The sequence below is a fragment of the Penicillium oxalicum genome, chromosome VIII (genome assembly GCF_001723175.1).
Source record: "Penicillium oxalicum strain HP7-1 chromosome VIII, whole genome shotgun sequence".
NCBI classification, from domain to species: domain Eukaryota; kingdom Fungi; phylum Ascomycota; class Eurotiomycetes; order Eurotiales; family Aspergillaceae; genus Penicillium; species Penicillium oxalicum.
In genome coordinates this window covers 454,995-479,824 of record NC_064657.1, presented here as the reverse complement: position 1 = coordinate 479,824, position 24,830 = coordinate 454,995, and the positions used below count along the sequence as shown (strand labels likewise).

At 49.3% G+C, this 24,830-nt stretch overlaps 7 protein-coding genes and 2 non-coding genes across 9 annotated transcripts; 4 read left to right on the top strand and 5 right to left on the bottom strand.

Moving 5' to 3' along the window:
• Positions 1–2,095: 2,095 nt before the first annotated feature.
• Positions 2,096–2,211, bottom strand: POX_rRNA031. Its single transcript, XR_007588122.1, has one exon. It is a non-coding gene; the product is annotated as a 5S ribosomal RNA (ribosomal RNA).
• A 179-nt stretch (positions 2,212–2,390) lies between these two features.
• Positions 2,391–2,505, bottom strand: POX_rRNA030. The gene has a single exon (XR_007588121.1). It is a non-coding gene; the product is annotated as a 5S ribosomal RNA (ribosomal RNA).
• Positions 2,506–6,027: 3,522 nt separating this feature from the next.
• On the top strand, positions 6,028–6,687 carry POX_h09512 (uncharacterized protein; the record flags this gene model as incomplete). The annotated part of the gene is made up of 2 exons (XM_050118265.1): positions 6,028–6,409; positions 6,626–6,687. 2 exons carry the CDS (start codon positions 6,028–6,030, stop codon positions 6,685–6,687), a joined length of 444 nt encoding a protein of 147 aa, XP_049965052.1.
• A 257-nt stretch (positions 6,688–6,944) lies between these two features.
• Positions 6,945–7,211, top strand: POX_h09511 (uncharacterized protein; the record flags this gene model as incomplete). The annotated part of the gene is made up of 1 exon (XM_050118264.1): positions 6,945–7,211. The coding sequence occupies one exon, from the start codon at positions 6,945–6,947 to the stop codon at positions 7,209–7,211; it is 267 nt and encodes an 88-aa protein (XP_049965051.1).
• A 2,821-nt stretch (positions 7,212–10,032) lies between these two features.
• POX_h09510 (uncharacterized protein) lies at positions 10,033–11,124 on the bottom strand (the record flags this gene model as incomplete). Its single annotated transcript, XM_050118263.1, has 2 exons — positions 10,033–10,977; positions 11,059–11,124. 2 exons carry the CDS (start codon positions 11,122–11,124, stop codon positions 10,033–10,035), a joined length of 1,011 nt encoding a protein of 336 aa, XP_049965050.1.
• Positions 11,125–12,216: 1,092 nt separating this feature from the next.
• POX_h09509 (uncharacterized protein) lies at positions 12,217–12,582 on the bottom strand (the record flags this gene model as incomplete). Its single annotated transcript, XM_050118262.1, has 1 exon — positions 12,217–12,582. The coding sequence occupies one exon, from the start codon at positions 12,580–12,582 to the stop codon at positions 12,217–12,219; it is 366 nt and encodes a 121-aa protein (XP_049965049.1).
• Positions 12,583–13,812: 1,230 nt separating this feature from the next.
• POX_h09508 (uncharacterized protein) lies at positions 13,813–15,965 on the top strand (the record flags this gene model as incomplete). The annotated part of the gene is made up of 3 exons (XM_050118261.1): positions 13,813–13,906; positions 13,966–15,431; positions 15,528–15,965. 3 exons carry the CDS (start codon positions 13,813–13,815, stop codon positions 15,963–15,965), a joined length of 1,998 nt encoding a protein of 665 aa, XP_049965048.1.
• Positions 15,966–17,484: 1,519 nt separating this feature from the next.
• Positions 17,485–19,631, bottom strand: POX_h09507 (uncharacterized protein; the record flags this gene model as incomplete). Its single annotated transcript, XM_050118260.1, has 4 exons — positions 17,485–17,636; positions 17,735–18,605; positions 18,679–19,197; positions 19,302–19,631. The coding sequence occupies 4 exons, from the start codon at positions 19,629–19,631 to the stop codon at positions 17,485–17,487; spliced, it is 1,872 nt and encodes a 623-aa protein (XP_049965047.1).
• Positions 19,632–23,140: 3,509 nt separating this feature from the next.
• On the top strand, positions 23,141–24,794 carry POX_h09506 (uncharacterized protein; the record flags this gene model as incomplete). Its single annotated transcript, XM_050118259.1, has 5 exons — positions 23,141–23,302; positions 23,405–23,512; positions 23,624–24,015; positions 24,084–24,148; positions 24,367–24,794. The coding sequence occupies 5 exons, from the start codon at positions 23,141–23,143 to the stop codon at positions 24,792–24,794; spliced, it is 1,155 nt and encodes a 384-aa protein (XP_049965046.1).
• Between the last annotated feature and the right edge of the window lie 36 nt (positions 24,795–24,830).

Below are 24,830 nucleotides of genomic sequence, written 5' to 3'. Positions count from 1 at the left end.
AATGGAGATCAAATGTTGAAAACTAGATTTATACCTTACCTGGTCCAAAGAAAATAGGAGCATTCTCATCCAGCTCGTCTAAAAATTTTAGCAATGATCATCCAAGTCAGATTCATAATGCCTCGGATGTTACCAAATGTCGCATATGAAATTTCAGAGAAAGGGACAGTAGAGATAGATGGCAAGCCTAGGGGCACATAATAACATGCAGACGGGAAGTGCTCCCATCTCAGAACTCCTTCCGTCTGAGTCTTCGATGAAGATAGCCTAGATCCTGGAGAATACATGACTCACAAGAGGTATCAAAGGCTTCCTTGGCCCGATTTCCACATCGCTTATTTTGATGAAGGAAGATCTCCCTTTACAGTATAAGCTGCAAAGAGTCGACGGACAGATGGCATGGTATAATGGTGAAATACTTGTCGGTCCTGCGTCTAGTTTCATTATCTGAGTTGTGATAAATCTTCCTTGGGAATTATGTACACTCGTCATTTCTGGCTATACGGCTAGCTGCATAGTGAGATCATGCCGGCGCTTGACAGCATTTACAAGGTGACTCGGGGGAACTCGAGAGAAATCAGGTATGAGAGAGCTCATATATCTTTTATTGCCACGAAATAGCGTATTGTGTAGATAGATGCATATCAGATTCTTGGGATTTTTTTTTTTGGATTATTCTAGTGGTCTCACGGTGACATATAATCAGATATAAGGTCAATCACCCCTGTGAACTACAGTAATCTACCTTGCTTATGTCTTTATTCTCGATGACAAAGATCAACGATTACCCTGGAAATATGTATTATGTCGCGAGTCTGGTATCACTTTCCTTTCCCAAGACTCTACAGCTGTGATGAAATCACAAACCAAACTGATACTAAATAGTACAGGGTAACAAGTAGCTAATCACTAACCAAAAGCCTTCTAATACAACAATTTTCTGGAGCCTAGGCCGCGGAATCCCCCGTGCGAGAAATGCGTCATGAAACTATGATATGACCTTCATCCAGTCTCAAGCTTTAATTTTTCAACATCCGCCTTGAGATAGCATTGGCGTTCTTTGCCGGATGGATAGCTACGACAGAGGGGTACATGGATCAGGATGGATATACCTAGATAGTTTATGAAGCAGGACTATCAGATTCGAACAGCCATATCCCTCTGGAAGTGCACTAAAATCATCTTTCTCGGGCAGATGCCGTTTATACCGTCACAGAGTGACTCATTTGAAAGTATTCAAGTTTGCTTCGGAATCACGTTCGAGGGGGCGGGAGAAATAACAACGAGCATACCTGCCTCCGCAGTGGAATGAAGTTGCCAGGTGTATTCAGCTGCACTATTGTGTGGATCTTTTGGCAGAATTCTCAAGCGCATAGATCAATTTCATACATGCGATAGAGTGAAGGGAGTTGATATAATGAATCCATCTGGTCAAATTCTGACCCGTTCCCAAGATCCGTGATGTAAAAAAATCGGAGCGTCTTCAAGATTAACAAGTGTAGCAGTGGATTTCTTATATCGTGAGTTGAGGACCTAAAAAACTGAAGTGATCTTTGCTCTTTTCAATAAACACTCCAGTCTCTGAGCAGAGAACTGAGGGTCACTTTCGAGCTTACACCCCACCCCTGTAATCACCTTCTTTCCTCTCTTCCTTCCTCTCTCCTCAGAAACTCCACACTGGTTGTATCACAAGGCAGCAATAGAATATCAACTGCCTAGTTATCAAATGATCGAGCTTGATCGTACTTGCAGAGCGGAAGGTGTTTGAGAAGAAAGCTCTCGCTCTGCCAGAATAAGTTGAATTTAGTCTTCAAGAAGAACACGCTATCTGATTGTGAAAATTGAAAGAAAGAGCATGAAACTTACCCAAGTCCATACCTTCCTCAATCCTCTTGTGACTCTGACGTGCATCGTTGAGTAATGGAGATCAGGTTGCATCAAATGGCACGCAATTGTGCTGTACAATAGAGAAGAGAGGAAACAAGACACCACGGGGGATACACACTCACTCTGTGTCCGTAATTAATTTACCGCATTCGGCAAAGGGAACAATTTGCAAATAATTAGCAAGAGAAACGCTTAAAATTTTCAAAAACATACAACAGCCAGGATTCGCATGTGGTCACCCACCATACTACTAACTGGCCGGCGTGTGGCTTGAGTACGGCTGAGCGGACGGGAAGCCCTATTTTCCACACCCTATGGTCGTATGTGCGTGGTTGAGGCCTTCTAGGCTCTATATACCTTTCGAGGTATCGGACTAGGTAAGTTAAAATAGCGACTAGAAGTACCTGTGGTAAGGTTTAATTCTATATAAGTTCCCTCCTATGACCTTGTTTTGGACCTTAGTCTCTTCGGAATTATACCGAGAGTAGACAAAAATCAAAAACATACAACAGTCAGGATTCGCATGTGGTCACCCACCATACTACTAACTGACCGGCGTGTGGCTTAAGTACGGCTGAGCGGACGGGAAGCCCTGTTCTCCACACCCTATGGTCGTATGTGATGGACTTACATTTGTTCAGATTTAGATACAAAAAGAATTGTTATCCCTTTCATCATAGGTATGATACAAGGACCTAGTAATATAGTCTCGATTTATCTTCGATGAACTTCAAAGTGTAGTTCTTCAATCCAGATCGCTGTCTCAAAGACAGTTACGATCCATAATTCGCCCAATTAGATTAAAGGCAACCCATTACGCGTGCGTCTCTCGAGACTGAAATTGAATCCACTCCACAGTACTTGGCCGAGGTAGGTTCAAGGACCAGAAGCTTCGCGTGTTATTTTCAGTGTTGATTCGCTCAAAATGTGGTGTTTGGTGAAGAACTTGCAGCATTTATTCTGGTTCCCGAGTACCTGGTAGAGGACTTTCGAAAAGTCTTGGCTTGTTAAAAGAACAATGACAATAAAAATGAAGAGCTTTCAGATTCACAGCTCGCCTAGTCATTCTCAAGCCTCTCTTTGATCGAGAGCACAGAGAACAAGTGCAGTGCTTGTTGAGGGGCCACGTATAAGCCTCGTCAGGAAGAATAAGAAGAATAAATACACTTTCAAACAGTGGTCACGGGTCAATATCCTCAAGTCTACCAAGGTGAATACTGTCCTGGCAGCCTACAACATATCCATTCAAGACAGAGCTTCATCTCTACATTTTTTGCAAACCCAGTTCAAATTCTCAACGATTGCCGTCCCTGGACCCGCAGACAAAGCGGCAGGGGACTGAATGCCCGAGGGGAGTCTTAATGATCATTGTCCGCTTCAAGTGAGCCGTGCTTCCCCTTTTTGGCAGGTCGCTAGAAGGATTTATTTCCTTCCAGAGCCGCGAAGGGAATGTTCCGAGACCAGGGTCTTGTACAGAGCGGGATCATACATGTCTGTTACACACAGGCATGTGCGTGTGTCAAAAAGCAAAGAAAGAGGTGCCCGAGGGTGTGAGAACCTCTTACAAGCAAGTAAGGCTGAAAGTGTGTTTGTGAGTTGTCGAGTTTTTCTTTAAAAAAAACAGAAAGGAAAAGAAAGGAGACCAGACACGTGGGAAGAAGATGTATGTACTATACTATAGGAGGAATCATTATTGTGATTTTGATTTTCTATACACAAGGGGCCCAGTCTCTTGCGTGCATTTCAATACGGCGAGCCTGGCACAGTGCTCACCACTCAGTAGAGTCGGTACTGTGTGTATTAAGGCTTCGATTCCCTTTTAGGGACCCTAGACTTGTCATTCGAGGTCGAGTAAACGGGAAGCGTAAAACAGCCTAAACATCCCGCGCGGTGCCGTGCAGGCTATCACCGGTTCCTACCTCTCTGTGCCAGTGCGCAGACTGAAATCAGATCCAGTCGCGTATAGCCTGAACATTCGGAGAACGCGCCCAGCTGTATACCTGATGACTGGCCGATCTTCAGATCAAAATTGTGGATACAGGATAGCAGGCCACTGAACGACACTGGTATCACTCTGTCCGGGGTCTAGACACTTTTAGACTGACCTGACCAGAGTAAGTCCGTGAACGTGAACAGGGTATAAGCGGGAGGAATGGAACATTGTAACATCCACTCCTACAGTACATGTACTGTAACCCTCTCCTTGTACTGTAGCGAGCGAGCCCCCAGGCCGCAATTTGCCCCGGATTTGGAGATAGTTTCAGCATCACCAAGCATACCGTACTGACCGTATTATGTATTGAATACCTGGAGTAACAAGCCAATCCTAACTTCCCCGTGGTTCTAGCCGACTTCCCCGGGGGCGCTAGAAGATGAGAAGCTTCTCTATTTCCTTCTCTCCCCCTGGCACGGTGGGCCTGGCCCCTGTAAAGGCTGAAGCCACAGAGACACGCTAACGCTGGTCGTGGACTAGTGCGGCGTGGTTTCTGGAGGACAGGAGTCTGCCTCACTCTCGCCGGGATCCACCCCCTGATTTCTGATTTCGGAGGTGTGTTTGTGTTTCCTGTTGGAGTCTTCCCCAGGGTTCAAATAATTGAGTGGAGAGTCGAATGAATCAAGTAGCCAAGTCCAACAGTGGGTTAAGTTGTACGGATACAGTGAATCTCAATAATCATTCTGAACGACATTTTGCCTTGAGCATTCTATCTTTTGGGGGGGGAGGGGGGAGATGGACGGTAGATAATGACCTGTGTACTATTCATGTTCTTTATTTTTCAAGGCAGTTCCCTCTTAGAGGTCTTTACTCCCCTATTTTCACAATGGCCTCCGAGCTCTAGTCTCTACACATTGTGTAATACACAATCTGTAGTCCAATGTAAGCAATGTGAAACACTTGGGCGTACGGTCAAATTACCACTGAATTTCCAGCGGGTAAGCCATCGACATCATGATTGAAATGCAGCCCGCACGCCTCGGAGACTACATAAGCAGTCTGTTCATATCAATCATATTGGTGGAAATAGACCAGTCGCCTTGACTTAATCCGCGATCCTCGTCTATGCATGGACTCTAGCTGACCGGCTCTTGAACATTGCACACCTGGTCGATCAAGGATCTTACATTCGAGTGCTTTGGTCCTGGAAGATCGGATCGATGGTTGGGATCACTGAAAAGTCTAGCACCGAGGCATCATGCGTTGACCTTGCTGAATACGCTGCCTTGCTGTGTCGGAATTTGCTATCGCTCGATTATTGGAGTCTGGGAGGGGCGCCCCCCCCTTTTTTTTCAACCTTGCCCTGGGGGGTGGCGAGAACGAGAAGTAAAAGGGAAGAAAAAATGAGGCGGTTGTTGTGTGTACAGGGTAAGACGATCGTCCAAGCCAGGAGGTGATTGGAAACAGACAGGATTTCAGTTCTTGCGCAAGAAAGGGTCGGGCAGCCTTTTGGGGCTTCTTTTCCCCATCGGGTTGGGATGTATGAATTTCTGATTGACTTTGATCAAAAGTACTGTTTGAGGTGACTACGCGACACGAGGGATTGTAGAGTGTAGACTAGAAGAGAGTTTGTTGGTGTTTGCTCACCACGGCAGTGACTTGAGCCTGGTGAAGAGGTTTGCTCATTTCGTGGGTGCTTTTTGAAAAAAAGTTGAATGCGGTGGGATCAACGATGCTCGATAGGCTCGGCAATGAGGCTTGGTCCTCGATTGCAAACAACAACAGCAATAGCAACCACACACTGTCCATCGTAGTCGGTGATAATTGATCATCCACAAAGTCCAAATCAAACCTTTACTGGGTTCTCGTTTACCCCAGAGCCCCAGTCGCAGAGTCAGGATGCAGCCCGGCGGGGGAGGCTTACGTTGGGGGGACTCCACCCGGAAATTCTTTTGGCGCTTCCCCGATCGAAGGAGTCTTGAGACGGGGATGTAACGGTATGAATGTACTACCATATTACTGTACAGTTACAGAGATCCCTGTACAAGCAGAGACACATGTTGACGATGTGCTCATGATTGATCATGTTGATCATCTTCCCATCGATGACCTCAGGGTCATTCGAGCTCTGTGGCCGGGAGATGACTCCATGTTCCTTGATTGGACGTATCTGTCTCGTAGAAGCGTGCCCTCACCATGACTTCTGTATGGTTTCCATACAAGGTGGTGACCGTACCGGACGCCCTTTTCGGCGGTTCAACATGGAATTGTGGTATTTCCCCGGACTTCCTCCCGGATTCAACAGTTCCCAACTTCCCCAGGGAACAAAACAGTGCAATCGTGACGCTTGCAAAAACACTTTAAAGAACACCTACTTCGTCGATTTTCCCTCGCAGACATTTGATCCTCAGGTCTCACGCAACGCCAAGTCTCACCGTTCACGCTGCTTTTCTTCCCACTGTGCTCTGGTTGTGTTGCCGCATCTTCATCCTCATCATCATACAAGTACGATTCCTAGCCCAGTTCGCCTCACTTCTCTTGACCGCCTCTCGCAATCATTCGGCCATTCGCACATTTCTCGCCTTCAAAGTGAGTATCGCGTTTAGTTGCAGTCATCCAAGTGTTCATGATGATCCCCGTTACATCATACTTTCCTTGCCACAATCTTCCCAACGCCCGAGACGTCTCTCGGATCCTCGGGCGGGTTCGGAAGACTGTGCTCATCTCTCTGCTTTTCTCCCAACTTGACCTGCTCATTTTGACTCTCGTCCTGTCAAACTTTAAAAAACTAACTCTATTCCTCAGACGCTCGAATCAGTACTGTGATTGTCCCACCGGAAGAGGCCGCACCGAAGCCCGGAGTTTGATTACTAGCCGCGCCGTCGGAAAACGCAATTCACTGCACCTGCTCACCAAACGTGCCGAGGTCCTCTTGACTACGCTCCACCGGTCCAGGACAATCTGATATCTTCCAAAAAAAAATCGCCCGACAACCCCAAGACAAGTGTTTTTTCAAACAAAACTCTCACGCCAGTCTAATCACTCTTGCCTTGTCAAAACTCCCGTCAACAATACAATCAGTCTGTTCTCCAACCACCTCGCACCAAGTGCCACCATCCTCACAATGTCGACTCAGTCCCATTCGATTGTTCCACCCACCACGGCCGAGTCACTCGCCGCTTTCTCCCAAGACATCTCCCGCGTCATGACCACGTCGTTCCGGACCTCGGTGTCTTCCCAGGATCACCACAAGACCACCAAGACTTCTTCCCATTTCATCGACGGGATGCCACCTGCTCCGCCTCCATCGCCGGTCAGCTTTGCCATTGATAGTAATGGCGGGCAATGTACCACCAAGTTTGATGAGATCTCTCGTCTGAGCCTGGATTAGAAGGCTCTGCCGCAGCAGAGCCTTCTACAAAATCCCTTTCTTCTCTCTCTCTTTCCATCTTCCTCTGACGTAGGCTCACCGCACTGCGAGATGATCTATCGCACCTGGTGCTGCGACTCTGGAATAAAGGATCGCAATTCTCTTTTTCTTCTCCATTCGATCATTTCCCGTCCATTCCACCCCGGCTTTTTCATTCACATCGGGTCTTGATTATGGTGTCCTTGTCTCTCAGGATCGGCAAAATCAAAACATGAACTCACTCTCACTCATCCTTGGCACCGCGACTTTTTTTTGGTCTTCCCGTCTTTAAGTAGGCAGGCTCTTGGGTGGTTTCGGCCTTGAATTCAACTGAGCGGGTATGCTGGCGTTGCGGGGTTGTCAACAACCTTTTTCTTTCGGGTCCTCTTTTTTTTGTGTTGTTTTTTCATTCCTTTCCCTTCCCTTTATTTTTTTTCTCTTCTTCTTCGCATCGGTCAGCTTGATCTTGTGTCTAAAAACGGCCGGTGCCCTCGTCACGGAGGAAGATTTGTACAATAGCAGGAACTACCTCTAGTGAGGGGTGACATTGGAAGGCGTTGAGCGGTAGATTACGATGAAAGGAATCAATATATACTTATTTTATTCTATTTTGACAATTGGGTTGGACTCTTTCACTGTCTGCGGTAATTGAATCTCTGAGGAGGTATCAGGTAGGGTTCCATTTCATTCCCTATCCATATTATCGATATCCACATATTGACCTCATCCATATAGGATTCAGGTGGAATACCTACCCCATAGAAATGATAATCCGAAGTGCTCCCAAAACCACTCGCCCTTACCTTAGCATTCAAATCTTCCTTTCATTCCCGGAATACGGATACTCCCAGATTACTACCTACCCTTTCTTAAGTCCCGTCCTGTCCCGTCCAGATTTCAACCCCTACGATGCTCCAAAGAATCAGTTCCCAATCCGAGACCTCGGTGAATCAATAACCTCGAATGTTGATGTACGACCCATCTTCCAATAGATTTTCAGAGCCTGGACGGGACAAGACATCCGTTGACAATCTGTCGAAACATATACGTTCTTGTTGCAAGTAACCACGGACAAACGGACTAGAGTATGAACTCTGGTGAAAATTTATTAAAATTCTTATTGAGATAGGTAGAATTCCTTGGATCCAGTCTACTCGTCAACAGCCACTTGAGCCCAGTGAGTGCTAGCTACCTAGTCCTGAGTTTAAGTGCTGCTATTATCTCAATGTTAAACAGTAGTGTTGCTGTCTGTTCGCGTGTCTGGAGTCTGCTCCAACCAACTTGATTGAATCATGATATGGCATTAAAGGTTGGTAGAGCTGCCTTGTAATATATACTTTGTTCTATCTAGAGTATTGAGAAATTTTCCTAGCCGAGAACAATTAGAGAGTCCCGTTTGATTCTTTCGAAAAAAAAAGACGTTGCCCTGCTATCTTACAACATCAACACTACTGAGGTACTTGGTCCTATAGATGTGCATGTGGGGCGCAGGATGCTCGAACCCAAGCTTTCGGGTCTCGGGACAAGAAAACCGACGTCATAGTGATTCTTTACGTCCCAACCTACTCCTTTTTCATCAGGATGTGGAGTTTGTGGATGGAACAAATTACTATACTCAGCGTTTTTCTGGCATGTGAATATATGTAAAAGGGCTGGGATGAAGATTTCTAGGTTTTTTCTGTTTTTTTTTTTTTTTTTTCAAATGACACACGTGAGCAAGTGACCATTTATGTACATAAGTCCGCTTCAACTCCCGACAGGGAGAGCATCAAGCTTGGAATTACGTAGGCATCTGCTAGGATCAAGATAGTAATAGGAGCAGCGAGGCTCAAGGACGTAAGTACCAAAAGGTTCTTCTCGAATCTATGAAAATTCTCCTTGATCAATATATTAAATTGTTGAGTTGATTTCACGATTTACATGCTCTCGTTTCCATCAAGCCAGAGCTGGTTTGGGGGGAAAAACCAACACAATCCGATTAGCACTGCGTTTTCCCCACCATGCTGTCTAGCTTTGAAGCCGATGGAAAACAAAAACTTAAGAACTATACAAGCCAGCGACATCCAGGGTAGTACGGATCGGAGCTGTGTGGGGTCCGGCGCGAACTTTGGTTGAGACGGAAGCGCCAGCAATGATTTATCATATGATGATACTGTAGTTTGCGAACCAGTGGATCTCCGTCACGGTTCCAGGGCCGACTTTAAGCCGAACGAAAAGACGGCGATGATAGCATGGCGCTGATGCAATCGGTGGCCCACGTCAGATCAAGAGGGTGCTGTTCTCCAAGGCAAGTTGCCTCATGGAGAGATTGGTAAAAGCCGAACATGCAGCGGCGGAAGACAGAGTAGAATGGAGGGGATTGCAAAGCCTCTCACTCGGCAGACTTGCGTGCAAAGCTGAGCCCCAATTGCTGTCGTCTGCTGAAGAGAAGTCGTAGGAGAAGAAGATGAAGGCGCAAGTAGCACTCGCTAGGCTGCGACGGCGCTTGATTATTGAAGAAGCTTGTGATTCACGATTCATGACTTGGCGGGACGTACCCACGTGACTGGTGATCCAATTTTCGGAATCCTACAGGCCACAGTCGAAAGTCAAGATACCATGAAAGATGAACGTTGAGTATGATGAGTGCAGACGTTTGGAGCAGCCTGCATCATCGATACACCCTTGAAGGGTCCGTTCAGTACAGCAAACCGTGCGGCAATGTAGGCGATATCGCCGATGTTTTTGAAACACCTTGATCGGATAGACCATCTTCTGCTTGCAGCTCAATGCTTGATTGGTAGATACCTTCCATTCTGCTGGTTCACATCAGCTGCGGATCAATGGGCATGGTGTCCTGCGGCTCTGGTTGTTCCAAGTCCTGCTGCTGCGAGCTCTGTAGCTGCGGTTCCGACTGCTGTTGATGCTGCTGCTGTATGATATCACGCATCATCTGTTCTAGAGCTGCAATGGCCGCAGTATCTCCCTTATGGGCTCGGTCATTCAAGGCATGAATTTCTGCAAGTTGAGCTTCTGTTCTGGCCCACGCGCCTAGCCTGTCCGCAACGGTCACGGTGCGCTTGGTACTGAAAGTTGTCCGCACAGTGTCCGTCTCGCCCCTTTGGGTCTTAATTGCCTGCAACCGCGCCAGGAAGTTTGCCTGGTGAGAAGTTTGCAGGCCGCGTCGTGGCAAATTGGTAGACATTGATAGTGCCTGAGCATCGTCCGCGGGGACAGCAGTCGCCAGATTATCCCGAGCTCCCGCCGGTTGCACATCGCCCGGTACTCCGGGGTTGCTGCTCGAGGTTATGTTGGCCTTTTGGCCGAGAATCTTCACGCTATTGGCGGCGAGTAGCTCAAAGGATGGGCCCTGCATGAGGGATGGCAGGGACTGGTGGTCCGTATTGTCCAAGTTGGTGTGGGCATCTGGGTGCGCAAAGATGAGTTCCGTGCCGATTTGGTCGGCCCAGGTACAGCTGAAGAGTTGATTGCAATATGAGATGATCGGGTTGCTCGTGTGGAGACCGAGGATCTGGATTCGTTCGCTGGCCAGAGCCTCTGGTTCAGTCGTGTAGGATCCGTTGGTGGGGGGCTGGTCTGCGGCATTGTCGCTGGGATCAACAGGCGTCAAGGTATCTTCCCCGAGGTGACCCAGTTGATTGGCGTTATTATTGTTACCAAGTGCGCTTATGTCGTCCTGTGGTTGGCGTCGTCGCGGTGGGCGGATAGGTCCGTGGACTGATGAGAGGTCCAAGTTCAGGTAGAACGACTATGCGATAGTAATGGGAATCAATTTGAGGAACTGCATTGCAACAAGAGGAGGTTTGTATATTTCACTGTGCTGAATTACCTCGGTCTCAGTTTCATGATACTCGTACTCCCATTCATCCTCATCTGACTCGATGGGAGGGTCCATCTCGCGCTTTATGTTCGGAATGCGTGCGCGTGTGTATGTTTTTTTTTTCGTATTTGATAGCAAATTGAGTGATTCCAAGTGTCGCACGATAAGATAAGATTGAAGAGAGAGTGATTGGCAGTTTGAGGCGGTGAATGTGGCGGTAGGATGCAGACGCGTGGGGTCAGCCAGACCCGGCGCACCCGGGGGTACGGTTTAGTGTAGATGGATCATTGAATATAGAGGAGCAACTTTGGAGAGGAGGTGCCTGTACAATCTACCTAGCCACTTACCATTTCTGCCCGAATGGATAACAATTAATGCTGAGAGCTCTGTAAGACTAGCATCTCATACAACGCGATAGAACTTCCAAGTAAGCTCAAACAAGCAAAAATTATTTCCAAAATGACCATGGTACATAGTGATTTGTACACCCAAGGCTGACAGAGGTCCAGACCACGGTGTATGCATCTCGGAGAGAGCCAAATTCAAGCCCGTGCAGGTTTCAATGAAAAAGATTGGCTTAGCTGTTTAGTCCGCAGATCGATGGAAAAACAAACATTACATATGTACATGCGATTATGCATACTCCAGGCACCTAGATCTTCAGTAGACACGCGATTAGGCATCTCTATTACTGACCAGTCAAGCTTCCAGCCGGACCCGGCGATTGGTGTATTGCCCGAAGTCCCCGGACGCGAGAGCTTGACTTCTTCTGCCTGTTTTCGATGACTAGTCATATTCATTGTCTGGTTGGCATTCCAAAAAAGCACGAATGCTTATTCGGCGCATGCGAGACGACGCACTGAATACTATTTTTTTTACCCGTCTCACGCAAAGTCAGCCAGCTGCGCAGAGGTATTGATTTACTGCATTCGTCGAATTTTCAGACATCCATATTTAGGCAGCCGCGTAGGTCTCAGCTCGAAGAGGCTATGCAATCATGCGAGGCTTACGCGGGCACATTGCCCACCAGGTCGGATTCTAGAAGTCAGATAGGTATGTTGTTGACTCGGAGCATTCCGAGAGCAGGAGAGAATGGAGTCACTGCGTCTACACATTTTGTTGAGTAGTAACCACTGTCCACAGTCTGTGGTCAAGGATGGTGGGAACTCAGATCGCTGGTACCGGCGTCATCTCGTAGGTCTTGGTCATGCTTGACACCTCTTCCATCACATGCGTACTCGGTCTCTTGACCTGTCGCCAGTTACCGTGAGTTTGTCCAGCGTCCACCGACTGCCGTATCGCATCAGTTGAACGAAGATGGAAAGTTAAGTAGGCGGTGTGGACCGGTCGGCGGCGTTTGGGTCTTCCGGATGAGCCGAAAGCGGCGGGGTGGGTGGGGCCGAAATGGATCCCTGGATGATCATCGAAAATTGGAAACAATCCAGGACATGACGGAATGACGGCACCACGGTTGCGCGATGAACTCGCCAGTGAGGTACTGTTTGAGCGATTGCCAATTCGAAGTCGAGTCATGTTGGAATCTGATCTCATAGGTCAAGGTCACAGTTATCCCCCGTAGTGTCGGTGGATGGAGCCGGGGTTTATTCATCACTCTCCATTCATATGCGTGGAGTATGTAAGGTTATGCGCTGGGTGCATACCGACCTGACCTGATCGGATCAACGAGATATATCAAGTACGCTGGAATCAAGCGGCGATTTAAGATTGGTGAATCACATCAGACTAGTCGGCAGACAAGTACCTAATGGGACGTTTACTGCGAATGTATCTGCAGTAACTGAGGTGGACTTTACAGGAAAAGGTAGACCAACACAGTACGGGTGCCGCATTACGGCCTTCCCCTCACCCGAGCGTGTCTGAAGGTTCATCACTTCCACAACGGGATTGTACTGGTACTTTGCCTACCACGGTAAATCCGGAGTCACTCGTGGTACTACGGGTAACTCCAGCTCAGCCTTATGGGTCAGCTGCTTCCACAGGCGTCGTCTTCCATCTCCGACCGCCATCTCTCACTTGCATCTTGATCTTCCGGCAATTGTCCACAGTCGTTGTCCACAGTCGTTGTCCATATTGCTTACACCCAGTCCCCCGCCCCTCTCTCCCTTGTGTCTAGACAATTGAGCTATTTTGCTCTTTCCCTCCTCGAGAACAATCACCTACCGACTCATTCGTGCCCCTCGCTCGTGGATCAGTCCCGCCAGAAAAAAAAACCATGGCCCGGTCTGCATCCTGTCCAGGTATGTTCAAGTCTTTGCGTTCCGAGTCTTCCGTTGATCCCCGTTCGTCCCGTCTGGGCCTCATCCTGGCCCTGCAGGAGAGTCATCACAACCCCCCTCCCATGACAGGGCCAGGGCTGTCTCCACTTGACTCTTTTCGAATTCTGCACTGTTTATGCCTGGAAGGAAAAGAAGAGCAGGAGAGCGCCCCGCCTCTCTCGCGCGATGAGCGCATCCGGCTTGGCGCGTTACCATGCGTTTCCAATTTTCCAATTTTCCGCACGTTCCCGGATGTCCAGTGTCCACTCTGACTCGTTCGAGATCGTCCATCGATTGTCTCCCGACACCTTCTGTGAATGTATTCGTTGGCTGGTTAAGCGCATTTGTAATTGGACCTTTCTTCGTTTTTCCATTCTTTTTACTGTCTTCCGAATTTGGGCCGATGGGTCTTTCACGGATCAACATGCTTTTGGGGGTTTTTCTATTTCCTCGCTGCCCTGTTAATCATAACCAGTTTACACGATTGATGGACAACGTTTGTGTCATTATTTTTCATGCTTTTCCTCCCCCCCCTCTTGTTGATCCGCTCACGGATCCGTCTAATGGGCCCGGAAGTCTCGGTATATACGGGCAAGACAAGATGATCAACTGACTCGTCGGTGTTGCCCTATCTTTATAGTATTGCCCTCCCCACGAACCTGGTTCCTCGTGGCCGTGCTTGCAATTGTGTCCCTCGTTACTTCTCGTCCAACTACACCACCGCAGGATTCCTTCTCTACGGCATGCTTGCCGCTTCCCACCGATTCGCTTGCTCGTCACTGTATTACAGCAGGCGAGGATAACGCTCTCTCGGCGCTCTCCAACCTGGTTGCAACGCCGGCTTTCGCAATTGACCAACAATCTGTATCGACAAATATCTCAGTGAGCTCGGCGCTGCAAGTTGCGACCGGGTCACTACAACAAATGGGGCGAAAGGCGAAAACGACTATCGCCGCCCTTACGACGCTGATCCTCTATGTCTCCATCAACAGCCTTGCCCGAACGGTCAACCCAGACGCTTGGATCTGGTGTGAGGAAGACAAAGAGGAGTCGAGTTGGCTGGCCACGTCAAAGTCATGGTTCGACCGAAAGGCATGCCGCTGGCTCGGCGTGTGTGGCGCCTCGCATTTTTACGTAGCCCAAGGCTTCTATGGTGCTGAAGATCCCAATCGTTGGTCAAAACCGCTTGATGACCAAATCGCCGAGAAACCGTGGCTCAAGTTCTGGGCGAGTGGGGTCGATAACAATAATCAGACTGTCCGGGATGCAAACGAGCGGGCGCACCGGGAGATCCCCGACTACGTCTTCGAGTATGCTCCACTTGTGCATCTGTATTCCGGCGAGCAATTCTGGCCTGGTGACATTGCGGAACATCTATACCACACGACCCCGACACTCAATTATACCCCCATTCAGGCTCAATGGGATCACCCCACGTTGAAGGATTTGAATGACCTCAATCAGTGGGAAGGTGGCCGTCATGTCTTTTTGACGAGTGACGATGACCCCACTTCCCGCCCGCCGTGGCTTGAAGGCCAGCAAAACATCCCGCAGGGGCCGGGCGGTGATACGGGCGACGAGGCTGGGGATCGAATGAGCGAGCAATTGAGTGAGCCAACTTGGGAGGAGTACGACAAATATCCCAAAGGCGCGGCCTCGGAGCACGATGACGATGCAGAATGGGACGATCTCAGGCGACGCACTGCGCGTGGACGAGCACGCATCGAGCAAGAGCAGCTTCGGCGTGAATCCAAAGCAGCCCATCGTCGGTTGAAGCAGGAGCTGAAGAAGCGGTATGGAGGACATCCGCCTATCCAGGATCAGCTTCGGGAAGCCCACCCGCAGAGCCCTGGAGGCCGCAGCGAGGCGCCTGCTGTCCTCCTGGTAATGGACAAAGGCGACGGCGTTGTGGACGCGTTCTGGTTCTATTTCTACAGTTTCAACCTCGGTAATACCGTCGTCAATGTCCGCTTCGGAAACCATGTCGGAGACTGGGAGCATTGTCTGGTGCGCTTCCACCACGGTCAACCTAAAGCTCTGTTTTTCAGCGCGCATACTGCTGGCGAAGCCTTCCGTTATGAGGCCGTCGAAAAAATCGGCAAAAGGGTGAGCATATGAAATTGAAGTTGCTTTTTTCCCCGGGGAGATCAAATTGGTTTCCCTTTTTGGTTTCAGACGTGCTAATTGCTGTCTTTTTTAAAGCCCGTTATTTATTCGGCCAGTGGCAGTCATGCAATGTATGCTCGTCCAGGAACCCACGAATATGTTCTACCTTGGGGGCTTCTGCACGATGTCACAGACCGTGGCCCACTCTGGGATCCGGTGCTGAACTCCAAGAGCTACACCTACGATTGGGACAATGACAACCTCCGTGCTTCAACCGCCAACCCCGAGGCCCCAACAGAATGGTTCTACTTCCGAGGCCACTGGGGAGATAAGTTTTACCCGCTCAGTGATCGCCGCCAGTACCGCTTCGCTGGCCAGTATCACTGGGTCAATGGACCTATAGGTCCACGCTTCAAGCATCTGAACCGTAACAAGGTCTGCCAGGGTCCTGACCGTGCGACTTGTGTCATCAGAGACTTTATCGATGAACCGAAACGGGCTCCGGGATTGGAAGCGTCGGGGAACGGAGAATAAAGCAATCCATCTCCCCTCCCGGTCTACTGCTACATGTGGATTTCCGAACAAAATGAATGAAGTACCTTCCTATACAAGACCCAGCAAGGCATCGACCTTTCTGCCTTGGTGTTGGCAATTTTTGGTTGGCAAAAGATTGCGGCGCTCGTCTTCAGACCTCGATCCGTTCCTGATTTGGTTTTTCTTATTTTGCATCTCTTTTTGTTTTGCGTTTGCTCAGTCTACCCTTACGATATACCCTTTGTACACTTTGTTTTTTGTCACGCTTCTTTGCTGCGAGAGGTGGAAACCCTCAGTGGCTCACTTTCACATTACATCCAAAATCGAACCGCAAAAACAAACGTTGGCCAGGTGCTAACACGAATATCAGCCACTCATCCTATGATATCGGTCCATCGCTCGGACCTGCTATGAGAAACGATCCGCCTTGGAAATTACATGTCTTGACATGATCTCATTTGACTTACCATAACCCCGGCGAGACTCTCGAAGATAGCGCAATGTACTCTTTTTTCCCTGTTTTCTCCACTCAGTTCATTGACAAGTTGATGACTCTGGCGGTATTGCGTCTACACAGTCGTTTGAACCCAGTCTCTTTCCTTTCCTTTTCCCCGCGGGCTGTTCCGTATTCCCATGGCTTTTGCTTGTTAATTCAGACAAAAAAACCTCCCTTCCTGACCCAACTGCACCGTCCTGAAAATCCCGCATACAATAAGAATATTGCTCTTTCCTTTTTTTACTCCCCTCTTTTCTTCTTTTTTTTTCCACTCTTTTTGATTCTGCAATCTGTCTAGATTCTGTTTGATTTCCCTAGAAGTGGAAAAAAGATCGAAAAGATGTCAAAAGATGCGTGGGGCCAGAAACCTCTCCTAGAAAATGGAACTTACTGTCTTGTATCGATATGATGTTTCACTTTAAACCTTATAAACCCATACGAAGGATGGAAGACTTCAGGACTACTCTATGCGGAGGACTTTTAGGTAAATACCTAGGTACCCCCTATAAAATTGACTTGGGATAGCCCTTTTTACCTACCGATTCATCACTTTGGACTTGTTCCGGTTGTGTGTTGGGGGGAGGGGGTTCTTTCCCATTTAGCCGAGGACGGAAGGTTGATCTGATGTATGAGGTGGATCTACCGGCGGCTGAAGGTGAGATCTATTAGCCTCGGTCTAGTAAGGTCAAGTGTATATACTATGTAGTAGAATTGAGCATATTGACACTATGGGAAAGTTTCCTCCAGCCGGCTTACCTTAGGTGGAACTCTCGTTCTGTCGAGTGGTGACATAAAGCCGCAACGGTGTAGACGAAATAGATCTCGAGTTCCTGTAAAATGGATTTTTTAAAGCATTCAACGTCTTGGGAACATTCATAGTCTACTCGATGAATGGCCCTGATGCTGATAAACCTATGGTCTATTTGATGTATACATGTCTCGATATCAAAGTCACATTTTGCCAACCTTCGGATGAAAGTGAACAAAATTTCTATCGTCAATTCCACATGTCTCTGCAATCTGCTATCCGCGAATTTCAAACAAGCGAATCCGACCTTGCTCGTTGGCAATGGCGAGCTGCTCATTGTTAGGAGAGATGGCAACGGATGAAATGCGGCCGAGCGGAGTGCTGGATGTAGGCCAGTTGCGGTACACGGTACATGAAGGGAGGTGCACTGAGAAAAAAAAACACCAGAAATGTTAGCATATTTCGGTCTCGAGCGTATGTGGATTGATCATTCGGTACGGAACCGTTGGTCAGATTGGGTCTTACCAAGTCGGAGCGCATCTTTTTTCCAGCGACTCGCCATCACCATCATCTGTCCATCGGGTGCAAATACCAAATGACTGACGGGTGTGGTGAGCTGATCGAATACTCGAGCGGGCGTCGGGCTTCGCGGGACACCTGCCTGGGTTGAGTCGTCGTTGATCTTCGCGCTTGAAGACGCACCCGCCGCGGCTGCAGCGGCCCAGTCGCGACGATCGTAGATGTTGACAATTCCACTGGTACTGCCGATGGCCACCCAGCGATCTCCACCAAGTTCGGTCCGGCCGCTGCGACCACCCAGTGCGATGACGGTGTTTCCGACGGCGCCGGCATCCAGCCAGCGGGCAATGATTCGACGTTGACGACCGTCCCATTCGGATACTTCGCCGTTCTTGCTTGCCACCGTCATACCCTCGCCATCGGACCACCATGCGAAATCGGCCACACCACCGCGGCCGTCCACACGAACTTGCGCAATCCATTGCGCAGTACCCGAGTCGAGGACGTTGATCAGACCGCCACCCTTGCGAGATGTGCCGACCAAGCCAACGTAGCGTCCGCAGGGAGAGACCTTGAATCGTTCCATGGATTTTTGCTCTTCCTTGCGGTCCGCTGAGCCATTGACCTTGTCAACTTTGCCGGTGTCGAGATCCCAGATGTGGAAGTATCGGCGACGACCGGACGCGAAGATTCGGTTTCCATTGGGGGGCGCAAAGGCTGATGTGTGGAGCGGGGTGCGCTTGATGTGAAGGGAGGTGAGGAGGGGATTGGGCGAGGGTGCAGAAGGTGAGATGTGATGCAAGAAGAGTGTAGAAGCTGGGCCCGAAGAGAGCAGAAGAGGGTAGTGAGGGTGAAACATGAGAGAGTCGATGGAGGACTGTTTCCATCAAAATATTAGCATCTAGAGTGGAGTAGAAAGTTTCAAGCAGGTCATTTGCTTCTTCTCTTACCGGTTGCGCCTTGCCGACATCTTTCAATCGCTGGATGTTCACCACTTCCTGGCGCAATTTGCGCTTGCTGCCAGGCTTGGAGTTGTCTTCAATGCGGGTCAGGTCAGAGGTGTTTTGGAGGAGCTTGGCCAGCGGCTGGGAAGACAAGGTTTCATCCTCGTCCGAGTCCATCTCCTCGTCTCTTTCCATGCCCGAGTCGTCCGAGTCAACCTTGCGACGCTTCGATGCGAGCTCCGGGTCCGCCCATTCAGGTGTCGGGTTCATGCGCTGGAATTGCCGACGTAGTCGTCGAATATACTCCGTACCGCTGATGATATCCTCCGACTCAAAGTTTCGTAGTTTGCGCAATTTAGATTGGCTCGCTAGAGAGACCGCAATGCGCTCATCGTCACTGTCGTGCCACACTGCAGGAACTGCATCATCGTCGTCCTCCTCATCCGCCTCATCGTCAGATGGTGTCTCCGCAGAGTCGGCCAGTTCGGTTGAAGTTTGAACATTGCCAGAGTCGAGGAAGAAAAGCTATGCGCAAAAAAACAAAGCCCGTCATTAGTCGCCCCGTGCAAACATCGCATTGGAAAATCCAATCATCAAGAGAGAGAGGGTGTGTGTGTGTGCGTGCATACATCTGAATCGGGAATGTTGGCCAAGTCAACCTCCTCCTCGTCCTCCCCCTCCTCATCAGCGCTCTCATCGCTATGCACCACGAGTCGCATTCCATCCTCTCGTTGCTGCTGAGCCTTCAACGCACTCATGAATCCCTCATCGTCACCGAAAAGCATCCGCTCAAGCTTGAGCTCATCCTCGTCCTTTTCCGGAATGCTCTCCTCGTCGGAGCTGGTCTCGTCGTCCATGTCGATATCCTCGTCCGCCGAGTGGGATTTGGCTGTGTTGTTCTCGAATGGTGACCGAGCGGAGACCCGCTTGGTCTTGGTTTTGAGCCCTACGTTGGACATTCTTTCTTGGCAAATCGAATAGAGTACTCCGAAATTCACCTGTGAGATCTTATATCCAGAGCAACTCGCACCGAAAGCTTGCTATCGCGGGATCGGAATAATTTTCGGGTTGGTTTTTTTTTTCTCGCATGGTCTGGCAGAAAATGGGCGGCGCATTATGCGGTGTGTGGACATGGTCATTTGCGGATGTTTCGAGGCTGAACTTTGTCGTCCGAGGCAGGGACTATAGCCTGAGGCATGAAATCAGCCATCTTTTGAAGCACATGGATGCTCGTCGAGAGAAAATACTATCGTCAACCCAGAAGAATGTTCAGGACAAGGCTTTCTCAAAAATCCACAGTTCAAGTCTGTATTCTTCACATTTCCCAGACTCAAGAGTTGGTATCTCTACGATATCCGGAAAATCGCGGTTACGCGAGAGGCACATGTCAGCCCCGGTTACAACTGCAAAAGATGCCGACGGGAGCTTGATGAAGGCAGCACCCTTTTTGCTTTGCATGAACAGCTCTCAACGAGATTTCAACCAGCAAAGACATGATCTAGTAATTGGCTGGCCTCGAAGTCAGGCCGTTGTATGACCTTAGAGGTCTCTTCTCCCTTTAATGCCGAGGGGTTCAGGCAGAGAACTCTATGCCGCTTCGTGCATGCTCGATAGAGATCTGTCAAGATTGAGCGAACAAGGTTTAGTTTTTCTTGATAATCCCCTCTTGACTTTAGCCAAAGCAGTATATAATGAGCATGGATCACTGCCTGCTAAAAGGATGAGATTTGGCTTGAGAATTGGATGCTTGTCGAAGAATTGCCTGATCCCGGTACAGAAGACTCAGTGACGAAATTCGGCAAGGCAGAGCGAGCAGCGTACTCGATTGGAGGGAGAAATCTGCAATGGAGACCGACGACCATGTGTGGTCTTTCTCTCCCAGCTGGGGGCCTCAACAGGTAACATGGTCGGGATTCCGTCTTGCCTTGAGCACAAAAGGCGTGACTTATATCTCGCAATGGAAGAAAAGGCCGAGTTCACGAGCACCGTTTTCAAGCTATAGAGGACGGCTCATATACCAGCCTACCACAAACAAAACAGTGGGGCGGCAACGAGACTAATTACCATGGATCTGCACTACGCAAATGCAGATTCAGAACTCACGCCGTGATTACAGCACATCACGGCCCTTGTTCAGATGCCAGCGAGACCAGATATCCCATTCCAGGGAGCTCACGGATGATGAATCATCAGATCATCCGGGTACCAGTACTCCTTATATATGAAGCTCCTCTGAGATACCGTAATGTGAAGAAACTCGACCATTGGCGTAGTGTGACTTACTGATCTGGACTGAAACACGTGTGTAGATCCGCGCATACTGGGAGAGGAGAGAGAGAGAGACCCTCATGAGCACAGGTGGATCCAGACCACCACATGGCTCCGGCTGTCGAAACCACAAGTGAGACCTGTCTTGTGGAGTCGTCAGGGCGAGCCCTGGACAGTGAATCTCAGACACATGGTTTTGCGATGATGCGGAAGGTCCCGCATCTTGCGTGCGTCGGTCTTGGCACATCGATCCAGCACCATCGGCGCCTTTCCAAATAAGGAATTATTGGTGTCGGCCTACTCCAAATCAGGCAGGAGCTCTTGCATGGAATATGATAAAAAACTTCGTTCAGCGAACGGCTGATTCCCCGATGATTCGGATGACAAATGGTCAGGTCGCCCTTATTTTCTGATAGATAATCAGGGGGCGCGGCTCTCGTGGATGTTTTTGGGGGGGGGGGATTTGTTTTGCCTATATTTTGAGTTTTTTTTTTTCCATGGGGAGGAATGAGTGATTAAGTCCAAAGACACACTCGGTGGTGAACTTGTCAAAGGCGTAGGCGGGACGACATGGCCGATCATTTGACACATGGGTACACCTCGACACCGAGTCAACAGCCGCGAGTATGTGCGTGATGAGGTTCGGTAACATTGATCAGGGCTGGAGCTGGTAAAATAGTGACAAATTAAAAGCTTTGACGGATATCGACCAACGCATTTTGCTATTCTGGCCAATGGCATAATCAGAGGTCACTCCTGCACCTGTCAGACGCACTATTCTTACATTCTTGCAGCATCTCATTGCCGTTTTCTATCATGTAGGAATTTTCAGACATGGAAGATAAAACGCATCGAACCATGGTCACGTCTTGTTGAGCAGACAGGAAAACACGTGCGACGAGCCGATGGCGAATCCCACCAATGAAAATGAGAACGTTTTTGATACAAAACCGGACATCAGCGGGGTTGGAATCTGGTCTCAAGCAGAGGTCTCGATTCAGGAGTCCTCGGGAGTTCAGGACGTTCATTCCATACGAATATGCCACCATCGTGCGTGGACTCGACGGTTTGTAGTTACGTTCCGCCCGAAGAGCAATTCGTGCCGACTGGACCCGGCGGATTGGAACTTTGGCTTTCCAACAAAGCTTGATGAGAGAGTGCTGGTCTGAGGAGCGTATCCGCGGGGAGTTTTCTCGTATTGCGGACTTGGCCGATGCTGTCGTCGGTGTCTATTTTGGCTCCGCTCGGAGGTTGATCATGAACATGACCGTCAACGCCTTATAGGCAGCTCGACAGTCCAGACTTCCAGATCATTGAACGTGAAACGACCCAATTTCACTCCCCATGGAGGGTCGGGCTTGTTGTGCGCTCGCGGCGCTGCTGAAAGCCGCCAATCGTCCGGGTCGTGCAAAGTGGGCCTGGACCCCTGTAACTCGGCGCTTGTGTGGAGCTCATCTTTGGGTGCCTCGGATGATCCCTGGCACTCATTCAAAGGTCTTGACTCTCCCACGCAGGTGATGCCCAGAGTCCAAGCTTTGGAGTGTCGAGACCCTGCTTAGGTACGGTCTTGGGGGAGGGAGGAGAAACAGAGAGGAGGGAGATCCAAAATTCATCTGGCGCACTAGTGTTCGATCGATCCTGGGAAGAGAGGGTTCCATGCGCGGTTGATTTGCAAAAAGAGCCGAAGGATGCGCGGGGTTGATTCCTAGATAGGCATGTGTGAAGCTGAACGCTCGGTTCTAGTGATGCCCATATCAGCCTCGGTAGCTTAAATCGATCATGCAGTGTCTAATCCTCTATTATCTGGTCCATCCACTAGTGGCTCCGATGATGAGCCCTCCCACGCGACACTCGTGGGGCTTGGTTGGACCCCTCCCCGCCTCAAAACGATCCAGAGTTCGAGCGGAAAATCGATGAATTGGCCAGGTGCTGATGGAGAAATAACTGTGCCTTCTGTTCTTCTGTCACTGTCGGATGATCGTCTTCAGAGAAATTTGTTTTCTGTCCACTCGTTTTTCTTGCATACCTCTCTCAGATCTTTCATACCCTCTCTGGGCCTTGACGCCGACACAAGTTTCCAAGTCGACCTCGATCACATCAACTCGATTCCTTGCAGCTTTTTAGTCAATCACTTGGTCGCCAGAGCAATTCCATGGCAATGTCAATATCAGACATCACGACATAACAAGATATCTCCACAATGATCCCACCACTACCTTTGACCGGGGGGAGCATGGCGATCGTCGTCGTCGGACTCGTCATGTTGATCCTCGCTCTGATTGCCGTCTCTCTGAGAATCTTCGTGCGTGTTCACGTCGTTCGCGCTTTTGGATGGGATGATGGAATTATGCTCTTTGCGCTGGTACGTGATCTTGAATGACTCGTAAACAAAGGGTCCCCGTCCTGGGGGGGGAGGGGTTCTTATTTTTTTTCAATTTTCCTCTATTTTCTAATGCAAGTTTAGGTATTCTTTATCGTCTTTATTACATGCAGTATTGTCGGCTCGTTCTATGGAGGAGGTCGCTCCACTAGCGACTATCCCAGTGCCGCCTACTACAGAATCTCACTCCTGGTACGTGAGCAAAAATCACCTCCTCGCATCGCATATCCCCCTTATCCTCGAACCGTCTGGATCTTTCCCTCGTCCAGACCCGATAGAACTAACTTGAGAGCCTCAATCTAGTACTGGTGGTTGTGCGAAGTCTTCTACACATGGTCTTCCGCACTCGCCAAACTGTCCATCGCCGTTGCCCTCCTCCGCTTGACGATAGACCGAGTCCACCGTACAATCATCTTCCTTGTCATGGGTGTGACAATCGCCGTCAGCTTGATGTTCTGGATCGCGCTCCTGCTCAATTGTCGACCCGTCTCCTACTTCTGGGACTCGGCGAATCCCACCAAGACGGGAACATGCATGTCGCTGCACGAACTGGCCATGATCGTCTACGTGTATAGCAGTTTTACAATCGTCTGCGACTTGACTCTGTCCATCTTGCCCATCTTTTTGGTGTGGAAGTTGCAGATGAGTCCGAGGACGAAAGTGGCCGTAGTCGTGATTTTGAGTATGGGTGGAATGTAAGTTTTGGTTCTGCAACTTTTCTTTTTTCTTTGGATTTGCTAACATGTTCGTTCGATCCAAACAGCGCAAGTATTGCGGTGATCATTCGGATTCCATACCTCCATCTTCACGCGGACACATCTCTCCTCCGTAAGTCATCCACACACCCACACACACAGGACGTGACCATTCCCTCCTTGTCGTTTCAAGGCAAAAGCCAATACAAATACCCATTTCTACATGCCTCCTATACAAATCACCACCACTCCACACTCTCTAACTTCTTTCTCTCCCACCAAAAAAAAAAAAAGAAAAAAAGAAAGAAAGAAAGAAAGAAAAATTAACACCCCCCTTCTCCCCCCCAACAGGCTCAACATACTCCATCGCCATCTGGTCCGTCGTCGAAACCGCCCTCGGTATCATCGCCAGCAGCCTCTTCACCCTCCGCCCTCTCTTCCGCTGGCTTCTCGACGAGAAATTCTCCAGCGGCCGCGCCACCCGCAGCAACCCCCCCGGCGCCTCCAGCACCTATCCACTCGGAACCCTCGACCGCGACGGACTCAAAGCCACCCGAAACACAGTCCCCACGACCCGCACGCCCAAACAATTCGGCCAGATCAGTGAACACAGTATTTCGGAAAACAGCGTGATGACGATCCCTGCTTCAAGGGAGTTTATCATGTTGAATAATAGTGAGGAGGCGATTCACTCGGAAGCTGGGTTGATGGCTTCGCAGGGGGGCCGGATCACGGTGCAGCGGACTTTTATGCAGTCGGTTTCGGAGAGGGCGAAGTAGATTTGGGTGAGAGGTTCGGGGGTTGTCTTTCTTTCT